This window comes from Sceloporus occidentalis, unplaced genomic scaffold (genome assembly GCF_023333645.1).
Source record: "Sceloporus occidentalis isolate IW3139 unplaced genomic scaffold, rSceOcc1.0.p SCAF_1, whole genome shotgun sequence".
NCBI lineage: Eukaryota > Metazoa > Chordata > Lepidosauria > Squamata > Phrynosomatidae > Sceloporus > Sceloporus occidentalis.
This window is the reverse complement of record NW_028316981.1, coordinates 143,812,280-143,839,533: the sequence shown is the minus strand read 5'-3', so window position 1 is coordinate 143,839,533 and position 27,254 is coordinate 143,812,280. Positions and strand designations below refer to the sequence as shown.

At 44.4% G+C, this 27,254-nt stretch overlaps 1 protein-coding gene across 2 annotated transcripts; it reads left to right on the top strand.

The window, feature by feature from the left end:
* The first annotated feature begins 16,240 nt into the window (after positions 1–16,240).
* Positions 16,241–25,349, top strand: LOC149322353 (somatostatin receptor type 2). 2 transcript variants are annotated; one of them, XM_089540288.1, is made up of 3 exons: positions 16,241–16,494; positions 22,012–22,152; positions 23,350–25,349. In XM_089540288.1, the coding sequence occupies exon 3, from the start codon at positions 23,457–23,459 to the stop codon at positions 24,573–24,575; it is 1,119 nt and encodes a 372-aa protein (XP_089396414.1). In that variant the 5' UTR covers positions 16,241–16,494; positions 22,012–22,152; positions 23,350–23,456; the 3' UTR covers positions 24,576–25,349. The 2 variants fall into 2 exon arrangements, with proteins under 2 accessions (XP_089396414.1, XP_089396422.1); XM_089540296.1 differs by lacking the exon at positions 22,012–22,152.
* The last annotated feature ends 1,905 nt before the right edge of the window (positions 25,350–27,254 follow it).

Here is a 27,254-nt window from a genome sequence, read left to right as displayed (position 1 = left end):
TTGGGCCGAAATGGAGGCCACGGAAGTGGCATGCCGCCTCTGCAGGCTCCCCCCAGGGCCCTTGCGGCCCCAGGCCTCTCCCTCCGGAGGGAGGCCTGGGGCCGAAATGGAGCCCGTGGAAGCGGCATGCCACCTCCCTGGGTTCCCCCCCCCCAGGGCCCTTGCGGTCCCAGGCCTCTCCCTCCGGAGGGAGGCCTGGGGCCGAAATGGAGCCTGCGGAAGCAGCATGCTGCCTCCCTGGGCTCCCCCCAGGGCCCTTGCAGCCCCAGGCCTCTCCCTTCGGAGGGAGGCCTGGGGCCGCAAGGGCCGAAATGGAGCCCATGGAAGCGGCATGCTGCCTCCCTGGGCTCTTCCCAGGGCCCTTGTGGCCCCAGGCCTCTCCCTCCAGAGGGAGGCCTGGAGCCGCAAGGGCCGAAATGGAGCCCGCGGAAGCAGCATGCCGCCTCCCTGGGCTCCCCCCAGGGCCCTTGCGGCCCCAGGCCTCTCCCTCTGGAGGGAGGCCTGGAGCCGCAAGGGCCGAAATGGAGCCCGCTGAAGCAGTATGCTGCCTCCCTGGGCTCCCCCCAGGGCCCTTGGAGCCCTTTCGGCTGAAGGGAAGGGCCTGGGACGGGTGCCCAAGCCCTTTCCTTTGGCTTCCCTCCCTTTTGGCCGAAAGGGCCCCTTGGAGCCCTTTTGGCCGAAGGGAAGAGCCGAAGGGAAGGGCCGAAGGGAAGGGCCTGGGACGGGTGCCCAAGCCCTTCCCTTCGGCCTCCCTCCCCTTCGGCCAAAAGGGCCCCTTGGAGCCCGTTCGGCCGAAGGAAGAGACCGAGGAGGAGAGGGCGGGCACACGCCTCCTCCTCCCCATGGGGCTTCGGTGGAAGCTCCGCCCCCAGCATGTGGCCCCACCCCCGGAGGGTGGAAGCTCCACCCCCCGGCTTCGGCCCCATGAGTTGTCTGAAGGACAGCAACCCAGCCCCTGGCTCAAAAAGGTTGCCTACCCCTGTCTTAAATTGTTGATATTCCTTCCTCCTATTTTCACTCCTCCTTCTTCTGTGTCCAAGTCTGTTTTCTTATAATACGTTCTGCATACAAGTTGAACAGATATGGTAAAAGGATATACCGTTGTCTGACCCCTTTGCCATTTGGGAACCATTCTGTTTCTCCATGTTTTGACAATAGCCTCTTGTCCCGAGTACAGATTCCTCATCAGGAGTATCAGATGTGTTGGCACTCCCATGTCTTTATGGGCATTCCATAGCCTTTCATAATCTATGCAATCAAAGGTTTTGCTATAGTCTATAAAGCACATGCTGATTTAACAACAGTAAGCCAGACCAAATGAACTAGGCTGCCTCCCCATTTTGTTGTGTAAGCCTCACTAGAATGGCAGTTTCTTTAGCACAGTCCTAAAAGTAGGTAGCAGAAACAAGTGGGCAAAGCATGGAGTCATAAGGTTTTATTCTATAAAGATCAGTTTTCAGTGTCTCATAGTCCAGTGCCTAGGTATTAACGAAGGGGCCTGCTTTCCTTCCTTCCTTCCTTCTTCTTTTTTGTTTAGGTAAAGCTGGGTTAGCTGCCTTACCATTTGACAATGTGATGAGAAACACAGCTTCATCTGTGAAATTTTTAAACCCCCTTGCTCTCTGAGTACTCATCTCTGGAAGATTAGTGAACCCCTTAAAAGCAGTGAACAGGTCCTTGTTTGGCCTGCGAACAAACATAGCATGAAGCATTCTGCCATTAAACTATACAAAGCCTTAAAATCCCAGCAGGTCAAGATCAACAAGCTTTAGAACACCATCAGCTTCTCTGCTGTAAATAATTAACAGGATTAAAAGGGGACGGACTGATTGGATTTTCCTGGATGTGGGGAATGGCTGGGTATTGGAGGCCTCTGGACTCTGGAGAAAGATAGAGCTTCATTGCTTAGAAAGCAAAGACATCTCACAGGTAGGCCATTCGTCTTCTTAGATAGCATCCATTTTTAAAAAATTCCTGTGTTGCCCTTTTCAGAGGACAATGGTAACCTAAGACAACATATCTTTCTTAATTACTTACATATTTTTACTTCTACTAATGAGGCAGAATTCATGTGTTGCTAAAGGGATGGGGAAATGAAAACCCATTTCTCCGTACTTTGGTCCCATGGTGCTTTCACACTATTTAGTAATGTAGGGCTGTGTTGAGTACACAGGAGGCTGCTTTGAAATAAGGGGAACTTGCTTCCAGGGAAAGGACTAGAGAGCTTTTGTCATGGATAAAATTTGTGGGAGCCAGCGCGTAGTCTTTTCTTACATATGTTCCAACCCACCATTTGCTTACCATTCCTTTAGTAACTTTCGGAATACACCTTGCCAGAAAAGAGGAAACGCAAATGTTCTCCCAATTTGCTGGGGCGCCTGAGGTGTAAAAAGTAAGAGAAGGCTATGGTTCACCAGCTGCAACTGGTCTATCCAATTAGTGTTGATAAAGGGAAACATTTTTGCTTCCATTTGGTAAGTGAATTGCTCTTTTTTTTTTATTTGCTTATAGAGTAATGTTTGTTTTTGCCTGAGGCTCCTAAGATGCTTGCCTAGCGCAGCACTGACACATTTAGGGAAACTAAACACACACAACTCTGTCTGTCTGTCTCTGACACAAACACACACACACATTGTATTGAGGATATTGATGTCGTCATTAAAACAGATTGTGCATGGACCTACACATCTTGGGTTATATCTAGCTATAGTGTAAGAAGATAAGTCAGCAGTCTGTTTGTGAGAATATGTGTGGATATTCAGGCCCACTCTCAGTGGTGTAGCTTGTTGCATTACCTTTCAAAAACAAAATAGGAGGCTCCAGAACTGAGCTGGGGGGGAGACCAGTTAGGGACAATGGTGACATGGTGCATACCTCAGGATCCCAAGAAACAGTGGAAGCCAGTGACAGAGAGGGAGAAACAGATGGAGTGGGGGGACACAGGCTCCATTGAGTGTCATCTGCTCTCCCCCAATAAAGAATCTTCAGTTTAAACCCAGGGGAAATATTTTGGTAAGATTTATTGCTTTCGCACATCAACACTTAACTGGCCAGTGTAAAGATCCGAAAGGTGTGTATCACATCACCCAGCCCTTTGAAAATTAAAGCCAAGTGACATGATTTGCATCATTTTTGGATCTTATTACATTCTAGCCCTCTCTCACAACTGTATCAATGTTTTTTATACCTGAGGCCTTAATATCACATGATACTGCAGCTGAAAAAGTGGATTTATAGCCACCAAAGCTCCTGCTAAAATAAAAACCAGTTAGTTTTAAAAGTGCTGCCACATTTTTTCTTCTCCCCCTTTTTATGCGAAATTTCTGGATTATCTTACCTAGCAGTTTCATAGAAATAACAAAAAATATTAAACAAGTTAGAACCATGTTGTTCAAATACTGTGGAAATCCCCCAGTACTACTGACTGAAGCAAACCATAGTGTCCTGACCTTTGAAGGAATACAGCAGTCAAAGCCAGTGACAAAATGATAATGCATGGGTTGAGATTTATCATGTGTGGGAAGGAGGGAAGGCACATTCCAAGTCTGTACTGAGCTACAAAATATGATGTTTCCACTCTTGTACTAACTTGGGGGTAAACTTCACTGAACTCAATGGGATATTTGAGTAGACATGCTGGAAGGCAGATTAATAATTTTATATGGTTGCATTTAACTAAAAGAACTGTTTACAGACATTTCTTATTTAATCCTCACAACAAACCCGCAAGATGGGCTAGGCCTATGAATAGTCACTTGGTAGAGGCCACTTAGGGAGTTTCACTGCCAAGCAGTGATTTGAATCCAGGTCTCTTCAGTGCTCAGTCTCTCTCTCTCACTCATTCTTTCTCACACAGACAGTCACCCCTGTAAGAAAAGGTGTACTTTCCTTAGAAGACCAAAGAATGAATCTGTTTAATATAGCTCATGTGCAACAAGAGAAACCTTAATTGTACCTAGGATCACGGTGATGATTGATAAAGAAAACATAATAGTGATTTTTTAAAACAGCACAAGACAGAGGAACTTATTGCATGGCTTAAAAACTCGACTTACCCCTGCCGCATTGAAGTCTCTTTTGGGATAAAGTCAGGTATTATCACATACAAAATGTTGCCAATGCCGCCGCCTGGCTGAATCCCAGCTAACTTCCAGGTAGAAGCCACACTCAGCCGGCTGATTTGCAAAGCCAGGAGCTTCCTGGTTTTGAAAAGAGGCTGGCTGGCCACAGCTTTTAGCTGGAAGTTAGCCAGGATTCAGACAGGCGGCGGCATTTTGCATGTGATAATATCTGACTTTATCCCGAAAGAGACTTCAACACGGCAAAGATAAGTCAGGTTTTTAAGCCATGTGATAGACTCCAGAGACTAGGAGGTAAAATAGTTTAGTTTTTTAGGATTATGAGGTTTTGTTCTCACCAGAGATGGAGGGTACACCCCCTGATGTCTGCACCCCCATCTCCTGGGGTGAGTTCACTTGGAACACACACACCCCAGCTGTTTTATATCCAGGAGAAGCCTTTGTTTAAGAAGGAATTCAAGGGCCCATTCACACTACAAAAAAAATCGGTTTTCAAACCGATTCAATCACGTGAAGTTCATACTCACCCCGAATCTCACACAAGCGAATCCGAGGCTTGCACACCCGTTCCGTGGTAAATGGCCCCTAGCGCGGTGTTTTTGAAATCGGCGCAAATACCGTTTCTTTTGGAAAACCCCGGGTCCTGGGAATGAGAACTTGGCCTCGATCACGATCGAGGCAAATTGAGGGAGGGATTTAGGTCAGAGGGTGGGCAAAGGGCAAGGCATTTCCTCCCCTCATCGGAGGGGAGAGGGAGGAGGAAAGAGCCCTGGGAAGAAGGGAGCAAGGGAAGGCATTCTTTAGGAGCCTCTTTTCCCTGCATCCCCTGCCCAAAGCCCTCTGTTGCTGGGCATTCCTTCCCTTGCAGGAGGAAAAAATTCAGGTCACGAACGGAGCTCATGTCAGGTAACCCCCCCCCCCCCCCTTTTCAAATTCAAACAATTTTTTTGGAGCAAATATGCGCATTGAATACATTATGTTTGTATTCCAGAGGCAGATGGAGCTGGGCTTGCACTTTATATCCTTGGATCTCCTTGCCTTCTGCAGAGGGGGAAGCTACAAATGTTGCAAACAATCAATGTTACATTTTTAACAATTTTTTTGGAGCAAATATGCGCATTGAATACATTATGTTTGTATTCCAGAGGCAGATGGAGCTGGGCTTGCACTTTATATCCTTGGATCTCCTTGCCTTCTGCAGAGGGGGAAGCTACAAATGTTGCAAACAATCAATGTTACATTTTTAACAATTTTTTGGAGCAAATATGCGCATGGTTTGTCTTCTTGAGCAGATACAGCAAGGGAAGCAAAGGGAAAGCTAATGTTGCTTTTAAAAGCATTTTAAAAATGCATGGCAATCCCATCCTTTGCCTGGGACAGGGGCAGATCTGACCCCAAAGCCCACAGGTTTATAAAAAAGAGAGAGAGAGAGAGAGGCATCTCTCTCCCTGCTTCAGCCGCTGAAACCCCTGTGCCTGGCTCTTTAAAAAGGGAGGACACTTTCCCCGATGCCCTGCAAACGTCACCATGACGATAGCTTGATTGGCAGCAGCCACCTCGCCAGCAGACACAGAATGCATTCGATTTCTAATTTGCAGGTCAAAATGCATTCGATTTCAAATTTGTAGTGGGCACTTGCTAACGGAGCGATTCGGGGGAGGGGCATCCGGATCAGCCCAGTTCCTTCCAGGTCTTTTAGACCAGTATGAATGGGGCCCCAGTGTACTTTCTTGTTAAAAGAAAGAAGAACAATAAGGGGAGAATAAGGGTTAAATATAAGTGGTGTAATAGATGCACTATTTCATTCATGTGTACCTAATTCCATCAAAGCTTTTAAATGTGAATTTAGATTTGTTTTTCTGCTGACGTCAAGAAGGCAGAGGAAAGAAGCAGCATTTCTATTGTATGATTATGAAGTGCCATACAGGTTTATTTTCCAGAATTCTTTTCTTCATTATTTAACAGCTTACCCCAGGCACTTGCAAAAGAAAATGCAACCACTGTTCTTTATTCTTCATGTTTTGATTCGTTCGTGTGTGTGTGTGTGTGTATTTTCTTTTCTTGTTTTCTGTTAGACGCTGGGTATGCATCTACCTTTAAACTTGGTTGGGAACTATGATTTTATGTGAGCCTTGGATTAAATTTAAATGCAGCATTCAAACTCTGTTTGACATATCAATCCACTGAACATTAACTGGGACCAAATGAACACTGTTTAAACCAGCAGATAAGCTGCCAAATGAATTGGTTGAATGCATTGTGTCTAATATGTATAAATGATAAGGATATATTCAACTGAGCTGTTAGTCACTATGAGAAATTTAAGAATAAAAATGCATCAAGTTCTTTAGTGATTAGTGAACAAATGGAATGAAAGTATCTTACATTAGAAAGAATCTCCCTCAGGCTCATCAATATGAGGTACAATAGGCTTAAAACAAAATCTTAGCTGAGCACAGTAAAGAGTTAAAAAGGTCATGATTACCTGGTCTTTAAAAAAATGCCAATGTCAAAAGAGATTTCCAGAATGATTTATTACACCTCTTTCATTCTATACAATTAGATCACTTTGATATCACTTTAATTGCCATGGCAATTAATCCTATGGGGTCTGTAGTTTGCCAAGGCACTAAACTGTTCTGGCTGAGGTCTAAATAGCCAATGATGCTACAAATCCCAAGATTTCATAGAATGCTGCCATGATGTCAAAGTGCTATAATGGTGTAGTATAAAATATACCATAGAATTGCACCTGCACACAATCTGCCTTTCCATGTTTTTCTCTATAGCTTGCAAAAAGATAATTACCAACTTTTTCTTGCTCCTGTCCCTATGGCTTTATTTGATGGGTATTTAGCAGATGGAGCTTTTCTTGCTATGGAGATAAAGTAATGGGGGGAAAACACCTGGACCATTTATGTGTCATGTGACAAGCCTAGGAGAGATGCTGGCAATCCTGAAAGCCAGCATTCAAGAGCTAGCATCTCTCAACTGGATCTTATTCTTTTGTCATAAGCTGTAAAGCTTTAGCATCCCAGATCTTCAAAATCTATCACTTTTACAATCTATTAGAGATGGACTGCTGCCAATTCCAGATGTAATAGATGTGATAGGGCAACAGCAGATGAAAAATTATTGACTTACACTTAGCAGATCTCTATTTATTATAAGCAGCTTCTGGATTTAAAATCTATCAATCCTCGATTTTAATCTTTAATAAAAAATTTCTAGTCCTTATATTTGTTATTTTAGACAAAGTGCTCCACAGTAACAAATGTAACGAATCTTTACCACCCATACGGAGGCATAATGCTAAAAAAGTTTATCTATCTTTTTCCCATGTGTTGTTCAGTCCTTTCTGCATCTACTCCCTCTCCAAAACAAAACAGATTTCCAGCAGGGATTGAGGGATTTATATGTTCAGCATTGCCCATTTATACATGGGCCTTTGCCTCCCCCTTAGACTGAGAGAATGTGACTTGCCTAAGGTCATTCAGTGGGTTTCCATGTTTGAGCGGGAATTGAAACATGGTCTCCAGTATTGTAGTCCAACCCTCAAACCATTACACCATGATGAGTCTTTTTGTTTATACATGCTAATTTATAAATGTAGATATATTTAAACAGTTGGTAGATAGGAAGATTTTTTTAATTTAAATAGCAGTATTTTTGACTGTTGTTATTGTGTGCCTCCAAGTCATTTGTGACATATGGTGACCCTATTGTGGGATTATCTGTATTATTAAGGTTTTTTTTAAGGTTATGTTGTACAGTACAATGCTTTCGAACCATTTACTCAAACATGAACTGAAACTGTGGGTATAATTTAAAGGTACTTACCAACAAATGCTACAACAGTTCACCCAGCTTGTTAACACTAGGCCACATGGCTGCCCAGTTCATTATTTCGATTCATTGGCTTCTTTTGTCTTTTTTATGGTCATGAGGGCTAGAATCCATTTGAAATAAAGCCCATGATTCAGAAGTATTGGGTCATTGTAAACCTTTCCCTTGTTTTAACTGGAGAAAATGTCATAGCTTGGCCTTGGATTTCCACAGAGATGCTGTTTGTGTCAAGAGCCCTGTTTAAAGGGCTGTGCCAGCCGCCTCTGTAAATCCAACAAGGTACACATATTCCTTTCACTAGGACACTCATGGCAACACCATCTGCTCTCTTGCGGAGCTGATACTATGGGCTTTTCTTTCTTTTTTAAAAAAAGAACTTTATTTGAATATTAATTTCTCCTCTGTTTCTTGGGGAAAGGTCATTTTTCTGCCTTACTGGCTATTTATTGTGGAAGTGATTATTCCCTTGAGCTCCTGAAATCTTGAAACTTTGCAGACTGATAGCTGCAAATCAAACCTTACCTTTCTTCTGGTGTTAATTACCAGCCCAGCCACTTTCATCTTTGTTCCAACCTGCCCTTAATTTCCAGCTTTCTATTGTGTCTATGATAACTGATGGAGGAAGAGGAGGAGGAGGAGGAGGAGATGAAAAGCTACTATTGAATCTCTCCTAACATTTTGCAGGAGTCTAACAGAAAGGTTATCTCTCTGACCTAAACCTCTTCTCCTTGGTTTGCCGGTCTGAAGCAACTGTTACTTGGTAACTAACTCTTGCTGATAGATCAGGTGTAGAATGCAGTAACTCTTGACACAGTTACCTGAAGCTTGGAGATCACTGCATCGGGCTGTTGCTGCTACAGTCTTCATCAGAAGAGTCAAGGGCTGTTCCAGGTAAGGACGTGTCTCCTATTTATTTATCCATCTTTATGAATGCTAAGGTGGGCTTAAGGCTGAATATTAAGAAAACAAAAATAATGACCAATAAAGTCAATATTAAAGAAATAAAGAAGAACTACATGAATTAATCCTAGATAATGACAAAATAGAATTAATCCAAGAGTCCCCATACCTTGGATCAGACATTTATCATTGTGGAGAGCGTATCTGAGAAATCAGAAGAAGACGGGCTGGAAGGGCAGCTCTGGGAAGGGCAGCTATGAACAAAGCAGACAAGATCCTAAAATGCAAAAACTCTGAAGTTAGGCTCATTGAAGCCACTGTACTTCCAATCATCATGTACAGATGTGAGAGCTGGACAGTAAAGAGAAAATCAACTCATTTGATATATGGTGCTGAGGATATACCATGGACAGCCAAAATGACAAACAAATGGGTCCTAGAACAGATCAAGCCCAAACTCTTCCTGGAAGCCAGGATGACTGAATTGAGGTTCTTGTACTTAAGCCACATCATGAGGGGGAAAAACTCAATAGAAATGGCAATAATATTAGGAAAAAGTGGAAGTTAGCAGAAAGAGAGTAAGATCGCAAGCCAGATAGCTAGTTTCAATCAGGGAGACCACAAGCCTGAGCATGCATGTCCTGAGCAGAAAGATGTAGAGAATGGCATCTTCAGGATGTCTCATCCACAGGGTCATCATGAGTCACGGTTGACTTGAGGGCAAATAACAACAACAACATCCCAGCATGGGACCTGAGGGGTTTCATAATGTTTTCCAAACATACTATGTAGAGCTTGACTAGTTTTCTTCACATCCTTCCTCTAATCACAAAGCTCCTTCCAGGGTATGTTACAAGCCAGCATCTTGTTGTCAGAGAAGTTCGGCAGTGTTTTTCATGATGTCAGAATAAACATAGCAAGCTAGCAGTGGTGTCATTACATTTTGTGTCACCCAGTGTGCTCATGCTATCTCTCCCAGGCTGCCTGGCACACATCCCAGCTGCCACCACCCTCCAACTAGGCCACCTCTTCCATGTGGTTGGCTGCTGCCTGCAGCCTTTTCTGGGTCTGGTGGAACTGCTGAGTGAGTGGGAGAGGGAGATAACACACTTTCTCACCCACCCAACAGATTCACCATACCCAGAAGGCTGAAGGCAGTCCCTTCCCACCAGTGGCCACTGGCAGGGGTGGTCTCTTATTGCCACCTCAAAACTCTTTCTGGGCCTGGCAGGTGGGTTGGCTGGGCAGGAATTTTTCACTTCTCTCTCCCACTTGCCCAGCATCCAGACCTGGGAGGCAACCCTTTCCTAACAGCGACTGCTGGTGGGGTGGGCTCCTGCTGACACCCACAGGCTTTCCCAGATCTAGTGGAGCTACTGGTTGACCAGGAGACTACTCCCCATGTCTGGAAGGAGCTGCCGGCCCCACTCCTACCAGCAGCCACAGCCAATGGATGGCAGAGCTACCCTGGATGGTGGGGTAGGGGTCTTGAAATGGACAGGAGTGACCACTCCACTGGGTATTCACCCCCTCCAAGGTGTCACCTGGTGTGGAGATGAGCAGCCAGTTCCAGCACACCCACTGGACAACAGCTACTTGTGTTCCCGCCAGAACAAACATTTATGCAGAGCAGAGATTGGGGAAACGCTAACCCACAACCAATCCCACTAGTCTCAGAGTTGGGAATAGTTGTGCCGATCAAAAATGCCCACCCACCTCAGGTTAAACATCTCTCCTTCTCCTAAATGCTGGCATATGCAAGATACTGATTGTAAATGGAGCCAGTATACTCAACAATGGTGGCAAAGGTTCCTCACAGCACCACTTCACTGCCGATATTTGAATCAATGAAACATTGTGATTTGATATTCCTTTTCACAGGAAAATTTTACGTACAGGCAATGAACATTTTGGGTTAGAATTTTTGTTTTGGTCCTTGTGGCAGCAAACAACAGAAATGAGGAAAGAGCAGCATTGCACCCTCACCTAACAACAGTGAAGACACAATATACAACAGGTTCGTTTTTTTTTAAAGAATTCTTACAACTAGCAGCTCTTTATAAATAAAAGGGGAAAACCTCAAGGCAACCCACCACCACCACCACACAACCAATCAGTGGGAGAAGCATCTCTGTTAACCACCACAAAAGCAAACCAGATGAAAGAGAACCTCAGTCTACAATTTCTCAGTCCATAAACAGCCTCCTCTTCAAGTTTTTTCTTATCTTCATCATTTTCCATTGGTGATCTGTCCAGCACATACTGGTGCATAATCCCTGAGGTACTTGCAGTCAACTGGCCCCTTGTCTTACAACTGTTGTACAAAATTACACGCATAGTAATTACAGAAGGGACTCTGTAATTCTCTTCTGCAACCTCCAGTGATGCAGTCAGGCATCACCGCTGAGCTTTCACATGACCAAATGCACTTTCAACCACACTTCAACCACAAGACTTAGGTGTTTATTGAATTATGCCTGTTTCTCTGTCAGCGTACCCAGATATGACTTCATCAGCCACTTTCCAATAGGATATTCCCGATTCTTTGAATAGTAGTCGACCAAATTGCTGCCCATGCCCCTAGTCATCATTGGGTTCCCAGAGAACAAAGACCATGCCTGCACAAGTCTCGTATATAGCAGAGTTCTGGAAAATGTGGGAATCATGATTTTCCCCACTCCAACTGATTTCTGCACCAATAAAGTGACCTGCATGATCTGCAGACTCCTGTAGAAGGATGTAGGGGTCCTTTCTGTTTATAAACTCTCCACTTTGTCTAAGTGGAGAAACAGTTTGGCAATAACACCCACCAACTTCCCCCTCCACCTGCAGAAATCCCTAAAGAGAGAAGCCATCCATTTTCTGCAAAGAGAAGGGGGGGGGATGTAGAAGGTGTGATGACAGCTTACGTGAATATATGAATCTATCTAAATGGAATTGAAATGTTGCCCTTACAATACATACCTCTTCTATTGTAGAAGCACCAATTGCATAGCAGAAACACCAGTTCCATAGCCAAGTTTCTATAAAAAATATCTGCTGTTGTTGAGCAACTGAGGCCAAACTGGTTGGCTGCAAGCCAATAAACACAATGTTTTGCAAGCATCCAAATGGTGAAAGCGACTCTTTTTCCCCATGGGGGATGGACTGCCTCGTGATCATGTCCTCCTTCTGTATGGTAGGGTAAAGTTCACTCTCACTGCATGTGTAAACCCACCAGCACCAAAAGTATCTGGGCTTCTGAGGAATGGCCCCAGCTACTGCACCCAATACCAGTCCCAAAAACACATTTAGGCACTACTAGCATTCAAAGGCCTGTCACAAAGTCAGAGGAGATGTATCTTACTCGGTTACAAAGGGCAATGTCAGCCATTCACACTCCACAATAGACTTTTGCAGTAAGGCAAAAACCAAACAGTGAATGTGTGCAAAGATGATCAGGGCAATTGCATCCTCCATTACAGGGCACAGGAGGAAAATGTGTGAAGGCTAAGACCAGCTATGGTTCTGGTAACTTCCCGCATACTGTATGCATGCTTTCCAATGAGAGTGCAGGTGTATGATAAGAATGATGGGAAAACAAGAAAGGCTATTGGTTAATGTGGATATGTCGATACGTGAATATGCTCATGCATGCATGGATTAAAAAAACCTTGCAGCTGCTGCGATCGTATGACCTAAAATAATGAACACATGAACATGGCAGAAACACCCTTTTGTACCGAGGTGACTTTGGGGTGGGGTAGGAACTGTATGGCTTTTAAGACCAGTTTGAGTTCAGATTAAAACAATTGTGATATTAGCAGGGTCAAACCAGGGCAGGATGCTGCATACTGGAGCTGGGATACAGCCCTCATATAGATAGAGTCTGGGTTGGTGGGCATCATTCCCAGTATATTAGACACTGATAGCTTAAAAGGCTAACATTGACTGGAAAGTTTTAATGTTTCATGGCAACTCATTCGCACTGACAAGGCTCTCCCTTACATACTCCATCTTTTTCTAGTTCATCATAAAAATAGAGATGGGCTAGTGTTATTACAAATCACCCAAGAGTGCACTGATGATCAAGAAATATATCTATCATAAAAATGTAAAGAGAGATTATATTCCTTTTCTCCCTATTTCCGAAACTTTGAAAACTTTTCTGAATTATAGAATTTTTTTATTCTGCCTACAGGCTGGAGGATGAGAAGCAATTTAATACAGTATCTGACACTTTTCATTTATTTGCCTTGTCCAAAAGTGAAAACAGCCAGCCCTGCTTACTGGCTGTGCTTCTCCTTGTTTTGATCAAATAGATGCCCCTGCATTGAACAACCATGTGTAGTCTCTGCCTTTGGCCAGTCAAGCAACTCCATTACTCATTGGCAGTTTTCTGTAATTTCATAATTCTTTTTTTTTTTCAGAAGACAAACCAAGCTGACAGTAGGAAAGGTCTTGAGATACAACCAAATGCAAAAGACTAAGGACTTTTTCACATGAGGGAAAATTGGAGGGTTAAAGTGGTCCCAATGCAGGGTCATCCAGGGTTTAGGGACAACTTCGTAGTTGCTTTCCACATGACCTTTCATGCAATCCAGACAGAATCTAGGGAGAATGTGAGGTCAATCGGGAAATAAGCAAATTCTCAAAACTACCGGATTTATGTTTCTATTTTGCTTGTGAATTGACTCCCTTCATTTAATGCACACTGTCTAAAAATGCAAGCCTCCAGATGCATTCGGTTTCCTGATTTCCCAATCTGCTTTGCTGTGCCAAAGAGGGAGAATCTTAAAGGGATACACAGACACTTCCCTCACTTTGCTGCTTCCCTCCTCTTTGCAGGCTTTAATTAAGGGAAAAGCTCGGGGGAGAAGGCAGAGAGAGGGTGTTTTGGAAGTCCTCCTGGACAGGAGGGAGAAATGGAAGACATGCCCTAGAAAAGGAAGGCATGCAATCAGGCAGGCTTATGGAGTTTGCAAAGGGAAACACTTTGGGGGGGGGGGCTTCTGTGGCAAAGAAGATTTCCCCCTCCCTTCCCCTCCCTGGAACATGGCGGGGGGGGGGGGGACTTGAGGAAATGACAGTTTTGAGCATGCTCAGAAAAGGTATCTCTAAGCTGGCAATGGGGATTTGTGTGACTCCTTTGGATAGCCAAATCTGCATTGGACCCACTTTAATGTGCTTTTAACCCCTTGTTGTGCTCTGTGTGTGATAACCAATAGCAAATGGGCTTGCTTTTGTGGGATGCCAGCACTTTAACCATTTTTGGGATGGAAGCACATAGGTTGACATCTGATAAAGTCCTAAGGGAATTTCTCTTTCCTGTAAAAAATGGAAGCAGCAAGAAGATTCTGTTTGGTAAACCTGCATAACCAAAGTCTATTAGATACATAAATATTTTTCCCCTCTGGAGAAAAGCTGACCTGCAGCTGGAGATCTATTCCATTTCACATCTCTTTCTGACTTTGTTTGGATATGAAGGAGAAGATTAAGGCACATGAAAGCCAGTATGATGTACTGTGCTGAGTGTTAGACCAAGACTAGAAGACCAGGGTTTGAGTCCATCTATTTGGCATGTGGTCTTCCTCTCTTTCTACTGCCTTCCACCTTTCCTAGCATTATTGGCTTTTTAATGAGTTGTGCTTTTCTCATGATGTGGGCAAAGTATGACAATTTTAGTTTAGTGATCTTGGTTTCCAGGAAAAGCTTGGGCTTAATCTCTTCTAGAGTCCATTTGGTTGTCATCTTGGCCATCCATGGTATCCTCCATATTTTTCGCTAGCACCACATCTCAAAGGAGTTGATTTTCTTTCTGTCAGCTTTCTTCACAATCCAGCTCTCACATTTGTACATAGTGATGGAAAAGCACAGTGGCTTGGATGATCCTCCCCTTGGTGTTGAGGTTTATATGTTTACACTTGGAGGATCTTGTCCAGCAGTTCTTTCAGAGCTGCCTTTCCCAGCCCTAGTGTTCTTCTAATTTCTTGACCGCAGTCCCTGTTCTGAGCACTATTTGAGCCAAGGAATGGGAAGAGTCATGAGATCCAGTGGTGTTGAGCATTGGACTATGACTCTGGGGACCAGGGTTTGAATCCCAGCTCGGCCACAGAAACCCATGGGGTGACCTTGGGCAAGTGACACTCTCTCAGCCCCAGAGGATGGCAATGGCAATTACCAAGAAAACCCCATGATAGGGCCTCCATAAGTCGGAAATGACTTGAAGGCATTCAATAACAACAACATGGAAAGAACTCTATCTATATTTCAGAGAATTTCACTGAAGATGCCAACCACAGTTGCTGGTGAAATGTCAAGAAAAAGCTCTTCTAGAACATGACCACATAGCCCGAAAAAGCCACAAAACACCTATCTATATTGTTTATATTGAGCCTCCTGCTTTGGTCTTTAACTCCTTTCCCTGCCCCACTTGGTCAAGACAGGCTTCACTCCTCCCCAGAGAGTCCTCCCTTTTTGCTCAGGGTCAGCCAGTGGAGAAGGCCCCACAAAATGGAGGACACCCCTGAAAAAGAGAGGATATTCCAAAATGGGGGGGAAAACACTCCTGGAAATATAAATCAATGCTTCTTCTTGTTGTTGTTCAGAATGGAGGACCTTTTGGGGATTCCTATTATTATTATTATTATTATTATTATTATTATTATTATTATTATTATTATTATTATTCCTCCTGGGCAGCAGGCTGGAATGGAGGACGGGCCCTGGAAAAGGAGGACCTAGGCTGACCTAACCCTAAAAGAGGAGAAGGCACTATAAAATGAAAAATGGAAAAGATTGCAATTCTGCAAACCCTCCCCTAAAAATAAACCCACGTGCTTTAAATAAATAGAGACCCATGATGCTGCTTCTCTTTTTTTTTGTCCTGCTGCAAAGACAGAGGAGGGCCTTTTGGAGTTCCTCCTGGAGTGAAGGCTGGCATGGAGGACGGGCCCTGGAAAAAGGAGGACCTGTGGTCACCCAGGCTGACCAGATGCCCTAAGAATAAAGGAGGAGAAGGCACCGCAAAGTGAGCAATGTTGGACACTGGGCAAGGAAAGCTCCTCCTAGCACTCCTGTAAATGGAAAGCCCATGCTTCCTAGTCCTGCTGAGATTGGAGGACTTTGGGGGGTTCCTCCTGGGCAGAAGGCTGGGATGGAGGAGGTGGGCTGCCAAAGGAGGGCAGCCTTTCCTTTGGGCTGCCATGCCCTTGCCAAGGGAAGGCTGTCATGCCCAATGTGTGGTCCCTGATGGAGCCTCCCCTCCCCTCCCTCCTTGGGGGGGGGGGAGAGAGGGATTTGGGGGGGCGTGGTTCTAGGGAAGAGAGAGAGAGCCCCCCAGCCTCCGTCTTTGCCTTTGCCTCGCTTGCATCGCTGCTGCCACTTTGCCCAAGCGCTCCAGGTTGGCACCCGCTGCTCCCTGCGCTCTCCTTCTCTTGGAGGGGGATCATCCCGGAGCAGCACCGCATACGTCCACACTGCCCTTTCCTCTCTCCCTCCTTCTCCCTCTCTCTTTCACTCTTTCTCTGGGATCATCATCATCTTCATCTCCTCCTTCTTTTCCTTCTCCTTCTTCCCTGCCAAGGATTTTCCTGCGGTGGCTTCTGGGCTTCATCCCTTCTCTCTCTGTGAGCATCGGGGGAGAGGAAACTAATAAAACAGGAGGAGAAACCGCGACGAAAGCGAGATTGTGAGTGATTGTGAGTCTCTGGAGGGAGGCAGGTTGGGGGCAGAAAGGCACCGATGCCCGGGAATTGGGAATTGTTTAGGAGGAAGGTGGATCCAAGGGAGATAAATTGGTTTGAAAGGGGGAGCAGAGGGTCTGCTGGCTACTTGGCCGGAGCAAAGCCTCCTCTCAGGGTGCGTCTGCACTGTGGACAGGATGTGGTCTGACATCGCTTTAAACGCCTGTGTGGGATCTGGGGTTTGCTGTGTGTCTTCCAGTCGGTTCCGACTTAGGACGATCCTAGCCTGGGTTTTTCTTGGCAAGGTTTGTTCCTCCTCCTTTGGAGGTCTTTAAGCAGAGGCTGGATGACCATCTGTTGGGTATGCTTTGATTGAGAGTTCCTGCATGGCAGAAGGGGTTGGACTGGATGGCCCTTGGGGTCTCTTCCAATTTAGGATTCTATGAGGGGGTTTGCCATTGAGGTTTTCCCCCGAGGCTGAGAGTGTGTGACTCGCCCAAGGTCACCCAGGGCTTTGCCAAGGTCTTGAACCTCCTCTGCTCAGAGAGCTCTGGTACCTCTTTCTCAGCAAACTCCAAATCCCTGGAGGCTCTTCCTGGAGCTTGCATTCTTTGTTCTGGGTCCTGTTCTTTGGAGCAGCAGAAAAAAGCTTGTTTCCTCCTCAATGTGATACCCTTTCAGTACTTGAAACAGGGCTATCATATCACCTCTGAGCCTACATCTCCAGTTTCCAGACCTTTCACCATTTTGGTCCCCCTCCTCTGGACCTGCTCCAAAGGTCCCTCTGGTTCACATCTGTCTCATTGGTTCACAGTGACAGCCAGAGCTTTGCCCATTGCAGAGAAGGGACCCTTCCAAAACAAGACCTGTCAGATGAGAGAGGCTCTTTTAAAAAAATAGATTTGCTTCCCCCTTCTCCACCAACCCTCTTGACTTCTCACCATCTGTTTGCCAGCCCACTGCCACCTTTTCCCTGTTGATCCTCCCAGGCGCTGAATGAGAGAGCTAGGAATAGTAGGGCAACCAGCCAAGCCATCCCTGGCTCAAACTTCACCTTCCTCTCTCTCTCTCTCTCTCTCTCTCTCTCTCTCTCTCTCTCTCATGGCCACAAGTGAATGGCTGTGGCAAGCTAGCCATGATTGGTCTGCCTCACTCCTTCACATCTCTGTTGGTCTATGCAATAGGGGACCACTCATAGTGATAATATTTCCGAAGCCTTTTGAACCCGTTCCCTGCCTAGGAAAAACCCATGGAACACACGAGAGTCACCATAAGATGACATGCTTATGTTGCTTCTGGCTCTCTATTCACTGTTGGCATCTCAGACTACAATCCCCATGATCCCCAGCCAGCATGTTGTTGCACTGTGATGTGGGGAGGTGTGTGCACCCATTTGGGGCAGGGCTGTCTTGAAGCAGTAGACCAACGTGGTCCTGTTGGTGCGTTTCTTTGTTTTGTAAGAGAAATTTTTCTTACCAAAGCTCCTGGGTGAGGTGTTTTCATCTCTAGAACACTTTTCCATGTGCGGAGTGCTTTACCAGTCTCTCCATTCCTCAAAAGCAATACTGGGGAGATTTTTTGGCTGCCTTTGAACAAGGAATGGAGCAGAGACCAGGTTGCTTCCATGTCTCCAGATTCTTCACAGTACTAGGGCTCTGCTCTGGTGCCACAACAAACTGTTTGACAGTGGAACACATTCCCTCGGCGAGTGGTGTGGAGTCTCCCTCCTTGGAGGTCTTTAAGCAGAGGCTGGATGGTCATCTGTCAAAGGGGGTACTTTGATTGAGAGTTCCTGCATGGCAGAATGGGGTTGGACTGGATGGCCCTTGTGGTCTCTTCCAACTCTATGATTCTATGACAATTTCCAGAATTCCATAGCATTGAGCCATGGCAGTTAAACCAGTGTCAAACTGGATTATTTCTGCAGTGTGGATGCAGCCAAAGACAGTGTGAAAATCATAGCTGGGGTAGTTAGACAGTGGGAAAACCTAGGTTCAAATCCTCACTTTGTGATAAGCATCCATGAGTAACCTTGCTATTTTTCAGCCTGGCCTACTTATCAAGACTCTGATGAAGCTAAAATAGCAGGTAGGGTTGGGGAATCAAGTATGCTACTCTTGCTGGAATCCATGGAGGAAATGTGGGTTGTAAATGTAACATTGAACTATGTAACAGATGCAACAAAATAAAATATTCCTTTCTAGCATCCCAGCTATTTCATTGCCATTCCTTCCCCGTTTTTTCTGCCAGCATCCAAAACTGCCCACAGACTCTGTGCTGGAACTGGAAGCATCTAAGGGAAGTGTGTTATGTGACTGAAGGCAGAGCGGTCTCCTCACTTCAGGGGACCCAAGCATCAACCCACATTCCCTCCCTCCACTGCCGTTTTCATTTTTCTCTTTAAAGTTTGATTTGATGTGATCCATCAAATCCATCATGAAAAACGAGAGGCTCTTAGGCCATATCGAGAGAATTGTGGCTGCCAGAACAAGTAGCAAGTTCTACTCTGTTTAAGACCTCAAAGGAGTTTGCAATGTATGCAACAAGCAAAGGGGGGAGGGGGAATATGCTTGGATGGAACAGCCTTAGGAAGGCTGGCATGTGAGACCTGGTAGATCAGAGAAACCATCAAAGGTGGTGGGGATGCACCTTGGCAAAGGGGCATTTTTTAAAACATAGTAATAATACTAAATTTGATATCTGTTTGATTTTCTGAGTGCCCCTCCCCTTTTCACTGTGTGATTTCAAGTGCAGTTCTCCGAATGCATAGCACAGCGGTGTCTGGTGAAAAGCAATTGTATTTACGTCAGTGGTCGAACAAAGCTTTAGACATCAATGTTCAACTGACATCAAGTAGAAAAAGAGTTAGGGCCTAAAAGCTTCAGGTTATACACACTCTGCAACACAGAGTTAAGCACACATTTTAAAAAGCATCAATTTTATTGGCCGTAAAAAATGCTTAATTCTGTCTCCAATCCCATACCCTTTGATGAGAGCCCAGTGACAATAAAAATTCAATAAACAGGAAAAAAACTGCCAGTTTACCGAATCTGAATTGGGAATATTTAGTATTCTGAACAGGATTGTAATGTCCTTCTTTTCAGATAAGAACGCAAAGATTTGAGCTTGTGCTCCTCAGCCCAAGATATAGGTACAAAAGAGCTACTTTGACACAGCTGTCTTTTATGTGTCTACTCAGGGCCTTACCGCACGTCTTCTTTATACCGTGTTATTATTTATTTATTTTAATTTTATTTATTTTATTTATATACCGCTATTCCTTTTTTAGATCATAGAATTTTATACCATGTTAATCCACTCCAGCCTTTCATGGTAGGGATACTGAACTATACTGCACCTTGCCACTTTTCTGCATAATCTCACCATTAGCATGCTCCACACATGGATATCTGTTTCACAGTAGCCACCTCATAGCCTCCTCGCTTATCTCACCCCCAGCTTCATGACTGTTACTTTTTGGGGGATCATTTGTTTCGCTGCCATGCTGTCATGGTGGAAAGATGCTATGCTAATACCTATTGCTGGGTGAGACATTTTCTCATGAGAGGCTGAACAGGAAAAGAAGGTGGCCACACTGCCCCCACCACTGTTTCCATTTTGCGTAGATGAAACTGCCTACTTCTGAACTTTTGATTTGAACTCGTGTAGTGGGGTATATTTTGGCATTGTAACTGTTTCCTTGCCACTGTGGCATCATAACATCTTTTCATTGTGACACCAGCCTGGTAGAGTGCTGCAGTTGAGTGTGATCTTCTCAGACAAAACACCAGAAGTAGTATGTGAATTCCCTGCACAAATCATCTGGGGGATTTCAAAAGAGGACCTAGCTAGCCACATCCCCAACCTGCCTGCATCCCACCCAGTAATACAGTTCTCATAGAAGGAACCAGGATCAGAATTCTGCAGCAAAAAAGCTACAGGTTGATGGTGTGAAAAGTGATCATTGATGGATTATTTCCAGTGTACAAAAATGCACATTTATGATGGCAGGACGATGCCAGAACACAAACTACATCATGCAGTAGGGCATGGTAGCTGGTGATGTTGCTACGTCACTATGTCGCCATAGCACCGTAATGTGATAAGACCCGCAGAAATAAGTCCCACTGTCTTTAGTGGAGATTATTCCCAGACAAATTGGTAGAAGATTGTAACCTTAGTCAATGTTATATAATACTCACCCTTTATTATCAGTTAATAATTACCTAATCCATCTAATTGTTTGTTGAATGCATTTATGGGTGAGGGAGTTTGTAGCATATAGAACAGTTTTTTAAAAAAAGTAAACAAAAATGTGTATTCTGATTTTCACATCTGGGTTTTTTAAAGTAGGACAGGAAATGTGATAGAAAAAAAAAGCTAACAGGTGCCACCCCAACTTATAGATTGCAACCTTGAATCACAAAGACTGGCTTCATATGAAGAGTTAAAGATAGTGTCCTGAATTGGTGAAGATGAATGTTCCTTGGATATTCTCCCTTTCCGCCAGTTTTACTTCCACATACAAATAACTGTGAGGTTCAGCATCATTTAGAACCCAAAGAACTATAGAGTAGGGGCTCTCAGTCTTGGGTTATTCTCCATATGTTTTGGCCTTCTGTTCCCCAAATCTTTGCTCATTTGGTCATGCTAGCTGGGCCTTCTGAGAGATGAAGTGCAATACACTGGAAGGGCAAAGGTTGTCCCTGGAGCCTGGAAAGTTACTTTTTAACAAAAACTTATTCAGTTTCTGAACATTACGTTGATTTTTTAAAAAGATGTTTAAAAAGTAACCAGTTGCTGTTACTCATTATGATAACGGAAAAAGGTAACTTGTTACCATTTAATATTACTCTGCTCTTTGTTTTCTCATTATTTTCTGATAATTTTTGAGGTGCATGGCATCAGTCCTGGGAAATGTCCTGTCAAAACTTCTCTTGAAATACCTTTATAAAAGTAACTTTTGAAAATAACTAGAAATGATAACTCGTCTTGCCAATAAAGTAACATTGCTTGTTATGGGTAACAATGTTACTAGTAACTCATTATTTCCAAGTTTTGTATTAACCTACCCTATAAACTGATTGCAAGCATTATTGGGATAAAGTGTGTGCTGTTGGATTGGATCTAAAATCATAAGTTATCAGAGTCCTGCTCCATGATATAGCTACAGAGGGACAAAATGTGGGCATTGCCAGCCCCCCTTAATAAAACTTTCCTGCACTCACAAAATTTCTAGCACTGGAGAGAGTGTGAAAATCATTCACACCTAGAATGTCTATAGTTTCTGTGTTTGCTTTCCATTTCAATTTGTCTGTTCCTTTTCTTTGGATGCCTAAACTCTTATTTCTAAATTCTCGACTAACATTTTAAGTGACTGCAATGCTAGAAATTTAGAGACAGACAGAAATTTAGAGACAGACAGAAGGGGAGATACGTTTTATGCAGGAGTAGTGGTGGGATGAGGTTGTGCTTGTGTTAGAAGAAGTTGATTCTTGCCATTTCTTTTTCTCTCTGTATAGCCCCTCCTGCTTCCTGAAAATCTGCTCTGAGAGGGGCTGGTGGACCTCCTGGAGCAGCATGAGTCAGAATAAGTGGAAGAAGGAGAGGGTACAAGAATAAGGACTTTGTGAAAAGTGTTTCTCTCATCCCTTCCTTCAATGGTGAGCCTATGCTAGACCCTTGTGCTTTAAAATCACAGAGTCCCCATGGAAGGGGTCCCATGGACTATCAGATCCAACTCTGCTCAATGAGGAATGCCTGCTAGAGTGTCCCCAGCAGATGGTTGTCCAGCTTCTTTGGAAATGACAATTTTGATGGTGTGGTTGAAGGCTATGCAAGGCTAGTGTAACAGATAGTGGCAGATTCCAGAGGTGTCACTAGGGAGTGTGGGGGGTACAGACCACACTGGATGACACCCCAGAAGACGGTGTACACCTGGTGGGGTGGCACACCCAGTAGGAGTGGTACGGGTGAATGAGAAAGGGCATTGCCTCCCTTTTCTTCTCTCCAGCAAACATGCCAGACCATAAAAGGGCTCTCCAAAGACTTCCTTAAGGAGCCCTGGTGGCACAGTGGTTAAATGCCAGTACTGCAGCCATACGGTTATGAGTTCAATCCCAGGCAAGGCTCCAGGCTCCACTCAGCTTTCCATCCTTTCATAGCTTGGTAAACTGAGTACCCAGTTTCTTGGAGGCAATTGGCTTACACATTGTAAACTGCTCAGGAGTGCTAGTTCACTGTTAAGCACTATAGAAATGTACTTGCTATTGTATATTCCTCAGCAGTGGCTGCTGTGTGTGTGTGCGTGCACACATGCGCGTGTGCACCTTCCTGAATGGGTACTCTGGAGGCCATAGTGATTGGGTTGGGTGGCAGCTGAATGGATGGATGGATGGATGGATGGATGGAGGAAGGGCAGAGCAGTCCCCTCCTGTATCGTATGACAACAACTGCAGTGATGCCACTGAGTGATGCCTATAGTTGTCTCTGAGGACCAGCACAATACTGAAATTATCTCCCTCAGGGCCCCTGGCATGTTTTTGAGAGTGTCTCAGCAATCAAGGGGTTAGATTAATACTTTCTGGTTTGCCCATCAAAATAAAGTGATTAACCTAGGAAAATGTTAGCCCATCAGTTGCCCCATATCTTGTCTTGTACTCCTGAAACTGGCCCCAAGTCAGTACATATCAGGAAAAAATGGGCTCTTACCATTCTGTCCATAGTGACAGTTCTGTTCAAAGGAAAACTGATCTTGAGAAGGTAATATTGATTGTTGTCTACTGAATGGTGGTGGGTTGGTGTGGTGATCCAAATTAAGCTAACACAACAACCTTCTTTATTCTGTGCTTGGATTCTAGATCCGTGTATTTCATCTTGAACTGCACTCAGATCAATCGCCATGACAGATTTCTTTGCCTGAAGGCTAGCATTTCGCTGACATTTTCCAGTGACAAGCAGTTGCATCATGGACCTAGATAATGAGCTGCTCAACACCACAGCCTTCTGGACTCCTTCTTCCTCTCAGTTTGACCCTTTCTCCCCAGAGACATCTGCCACTAATGCTTCTGTCAACATGACAAGCCATCACTATGACTTAACTAGCAATGCCATCCTTACCTTCATTTACTTTGTGGTGTGCATTGTGGGCTTGTGTGGCAACACTTTGGTTATCTATGTCATTCTCCGCTATGCCAAGATGAAGACCATCACCAACATCTATATACTCAACCTGGCCATAGCTGATGAACTATTCATGTTGGGATTGCCTTTCCTGGCTATGCAGGTGGCTTTGGTTCACTGGCCCTTTGGGAAAGCCATCTGCCGGGTTGTTATGACCGTGGATGGAATTAATCAGTTCACCAGCATCTTCTGCCTCACAGTTATGAGTGTAGACAGATACCTTGCTGTTGTACACCCCATAAAATCTGCCAAATGGAGGCGGCCAAGAACAGCAAAGATGGTCAATGTAGCTGTCTGGGGGATCTCCCTTCTGGTCATACTGCCCATCATGATATACGCTGGGGTGAGCAATAACCATGGGAGAAGTAGTTGTACCATGATCTGGCCAGATGAATCTGGTGCTTGGTATGCTGGCTTCATCATCTACACTTTTATTTTGGGCTTCTTGGTCCCCCTCACCATAATCTGCCTTTGTTACTTGTTCATCATTATCAAGGTGAAATCCTCTGGGATCAGGGTGGGCTCCTCTAAGAGGAAGAAATCAGAGAAGAAGGTCACCAGGATGGTCTCCATTGTAGTTGCTGTTTTCATCTTTTGCTGGCTGCCTTTCTACATCTTTAATGTCTCATCAGTCTCTGTTCTGATTGTGCCAACACCTGTCCTCAAGGGTATGTTTGACTTTGTAGTGGTTCTCACCTACGCCAATAGCTGTGCCAACCCCATCCTTTATGCCTTCTTGTCTGACAACTTCAAGAAGAGCTTCCAGAATGTCCTCTGCCTGGTGAAAGTCAGTGGCATGGATGAAACTGACAGGAGTGACAGCAAGCAGGATAAATCCAGGCTCAATGAGGCTACAGAAACACAGAGGACATTGCTGAATGGAGACCTTCAGACCAGCATCTGAAAGATCTGTGCAACTGTCCCCTCATCTCCTTCCTGTGTCTTCAACAGAAGGCAACCAGCCCCCACAAGTCAGGTCAAGAACCTTTCTGACCCTTCTGTTAAGGGAATGGGAAATGGAAGGGTTGGATTGGTGCAAGAACAGACTCACTTCAGCGGCTAAAGTCAGGCTGGATTTAAGGATACTATTCAAAAGGAGAAGTACACTGTGAGGATCACAGACTTTAAAAAACATGCAGGTGTGTGTGCAGCAGTACATGCATGTCTGAATACAGTGTGACTGAGCATAGGGTGATCTCTATCTCAGATCCCATTTGAGTTAATCTGATCTTTAAAACAAACAAACCTTCACAGGACTTGTGGTGCACACAGAATCTACACTTTCAAATGTTACATTTCCAATATTTGACTTAAAACCTTTTTTTTTTAAGGAAGAACTTGGCTTAAAACCACCACCACCCCTCCAAGTGTTGAGTTGATGAGAAGTTCAGAATTTGAAGTTTTCATCAAGTTCAGATCATTTGAACACTTGCCATTCCAAATTCTGGGTGCTTTGAAAGTTTAGGTCTATGTGCTTGTCAAACAGGCAAAACACTGAATCCATGCATTATGTGTCAAAATGAAAGTTCACACAGTTATAGAGCTATTCATAAGGGTGGTGAGGTGAATAGTAACTACATAACTGCTATCTCATTCTTGTTTCTGGGCTAAGTAATGGAATGGGATCTTTGAAAGAGAACCAGGGATATTGAAAAATACAGAAAGTATATAGCATGTTGATGTTGGTGGTGGGTGGGTGGGTGGGTGAGTGGGTGGGTGGGTGGGATAGATGGATGGATAGTGCCAGGAGATAAACTAGTATATATGACTGGAATGTATCCCTTACTATGGTTTTATATGAATTATGTGTATTGCCCTATCTCTGTATCTTTGCCTTCTACATGATAGTTTTCCCACTGAAAGGACCTTTGTTGACAAGATGGAACTGCCAAAAGTTTAAGACTTCTGTAGCATCTGCCAAATGCCAGGCAATACCTTTATTAGGAACAATCAAAATATCACAATATCATGAGTAATCTTTTGGATCCTCTAGTTTGCTTCATGCGGCTGGCTCTTGTTCTCAGCTTTTGCAGCTTAAGGAAGGTATTATGTAACACACTGTGGCATTTGAAATTGTTCCAAGGAATCCACTAATTTTTGCCCAAACAGTGAATGTAGTGAACCTTGGATTTAAAGCTCCCTTTCCTTCTTCTTTATCATGGCCTAGTCTTGAAATAGAGATAAGATAAACAGAATCACAGTGCCATTCCTGTTATTCCCTGTCATTATGCTAGGGTGCACTCACACATGCCTTTCACTACTTGATGGCTAAGTGAGGGTCTTGCGTGTTTGAAACAGCCACCAGAGATCAACTGACAGAGCAGTATTACCTTTGGTAGCTGTTTGGCTACTCATTAGTTTTCTGGGTGAGTGGGGGACATACTAATGAGCAAATCTAGGTCCCCCCCCCCAACCTAAAGAACCTAACCAAACCAAGCCAACTGGGGGGAGAAAAGCAACCAGGTTGCAGATGAGACTGGGCATGGAAAGGTCTTTTGTAAACTGTCCTCCTGCCTCCATCTAAAAGAAACCTGAGGGTTAAACTGGCCAAAGGTATATCTGTGGCATAGCTAATAATTCTGGGGATGGCAGGTGGGAGAGACTCTTGAGGGGAAATCGTTCAAAAATGACTTCTGTTTCAGAATCTGGCATCTTGTGCGGAACCCCCCAAGATCTTAGGCCTGTTACAGACTGCCAAAATAAAGCTGCCTCGCGTCTCTTTGGAGGTATGCTATTTAAATGATGCATGGGTCCTAAGAGTCTGGAGGTTGCACCAAAGCCACACTCCAGTCCTAAGCACTGGAGTGCAGCTTTGGTGCAGCTTCCGGATTCTTAGGATGCATGCATCATTTAAACAGCATACCTCCAAAGAGACCCGAAGCAGCTTTATTTTGGCAGTCTGTAACAGACCTTAGCTTTCACCTGCTCTGGGTAAAAAGAAGGAGACTTTCTAATTCTGCTTGAAAGGAGACAAGTCATACTGAGAGAATACCCAGGACAGCAGAGGATGGGGAATAAAGAAGTGGTTAGGTTTTCCTAGAAGCCAGCATGGTGTAGTGGTTTGAGTGTTGGACTATGGCTCTGGAGACCAGGCTTCAAATCCTAGCTCGGCCATGTAAATCCACTGAGTGACTTTGGGCAAGTCCCACTCTCTCAGCCTCATAGGATGGCAATGGCAAACTCCCTTTGAAGAAACATGCCAAGAAAACCCCATAATAGGGTCGCTTTAGGGTTGCTGTAAGTCAGAAAGGACTTGAAGACACACAACAACAAGGTTTTCCTTCAACTCCCCTAAAGCATGACCTCATCATTCCTCTGAGCATCCTGTTCTTCCCATTGCTCCCTATTTCTCCAGCATGCTAGAGGTTGCTAGTCTTTCTTTCTCTTCTCCACCCAAATACCTCTCCAGAAATCCCAAGCCTTTTCATAATTTAATAAATTTAAAAAGTAAACAGGTTAAGCAATCTCATTTGTTTTAGTTCGTCTTGGGGTTTCCTGGTTGCAGAATCTAGCTTCTTTAACAAATGATGGTTCTCATTTGCCCCACCCACCACTTCCATCACTCTGGTGATCTGTAGGACAC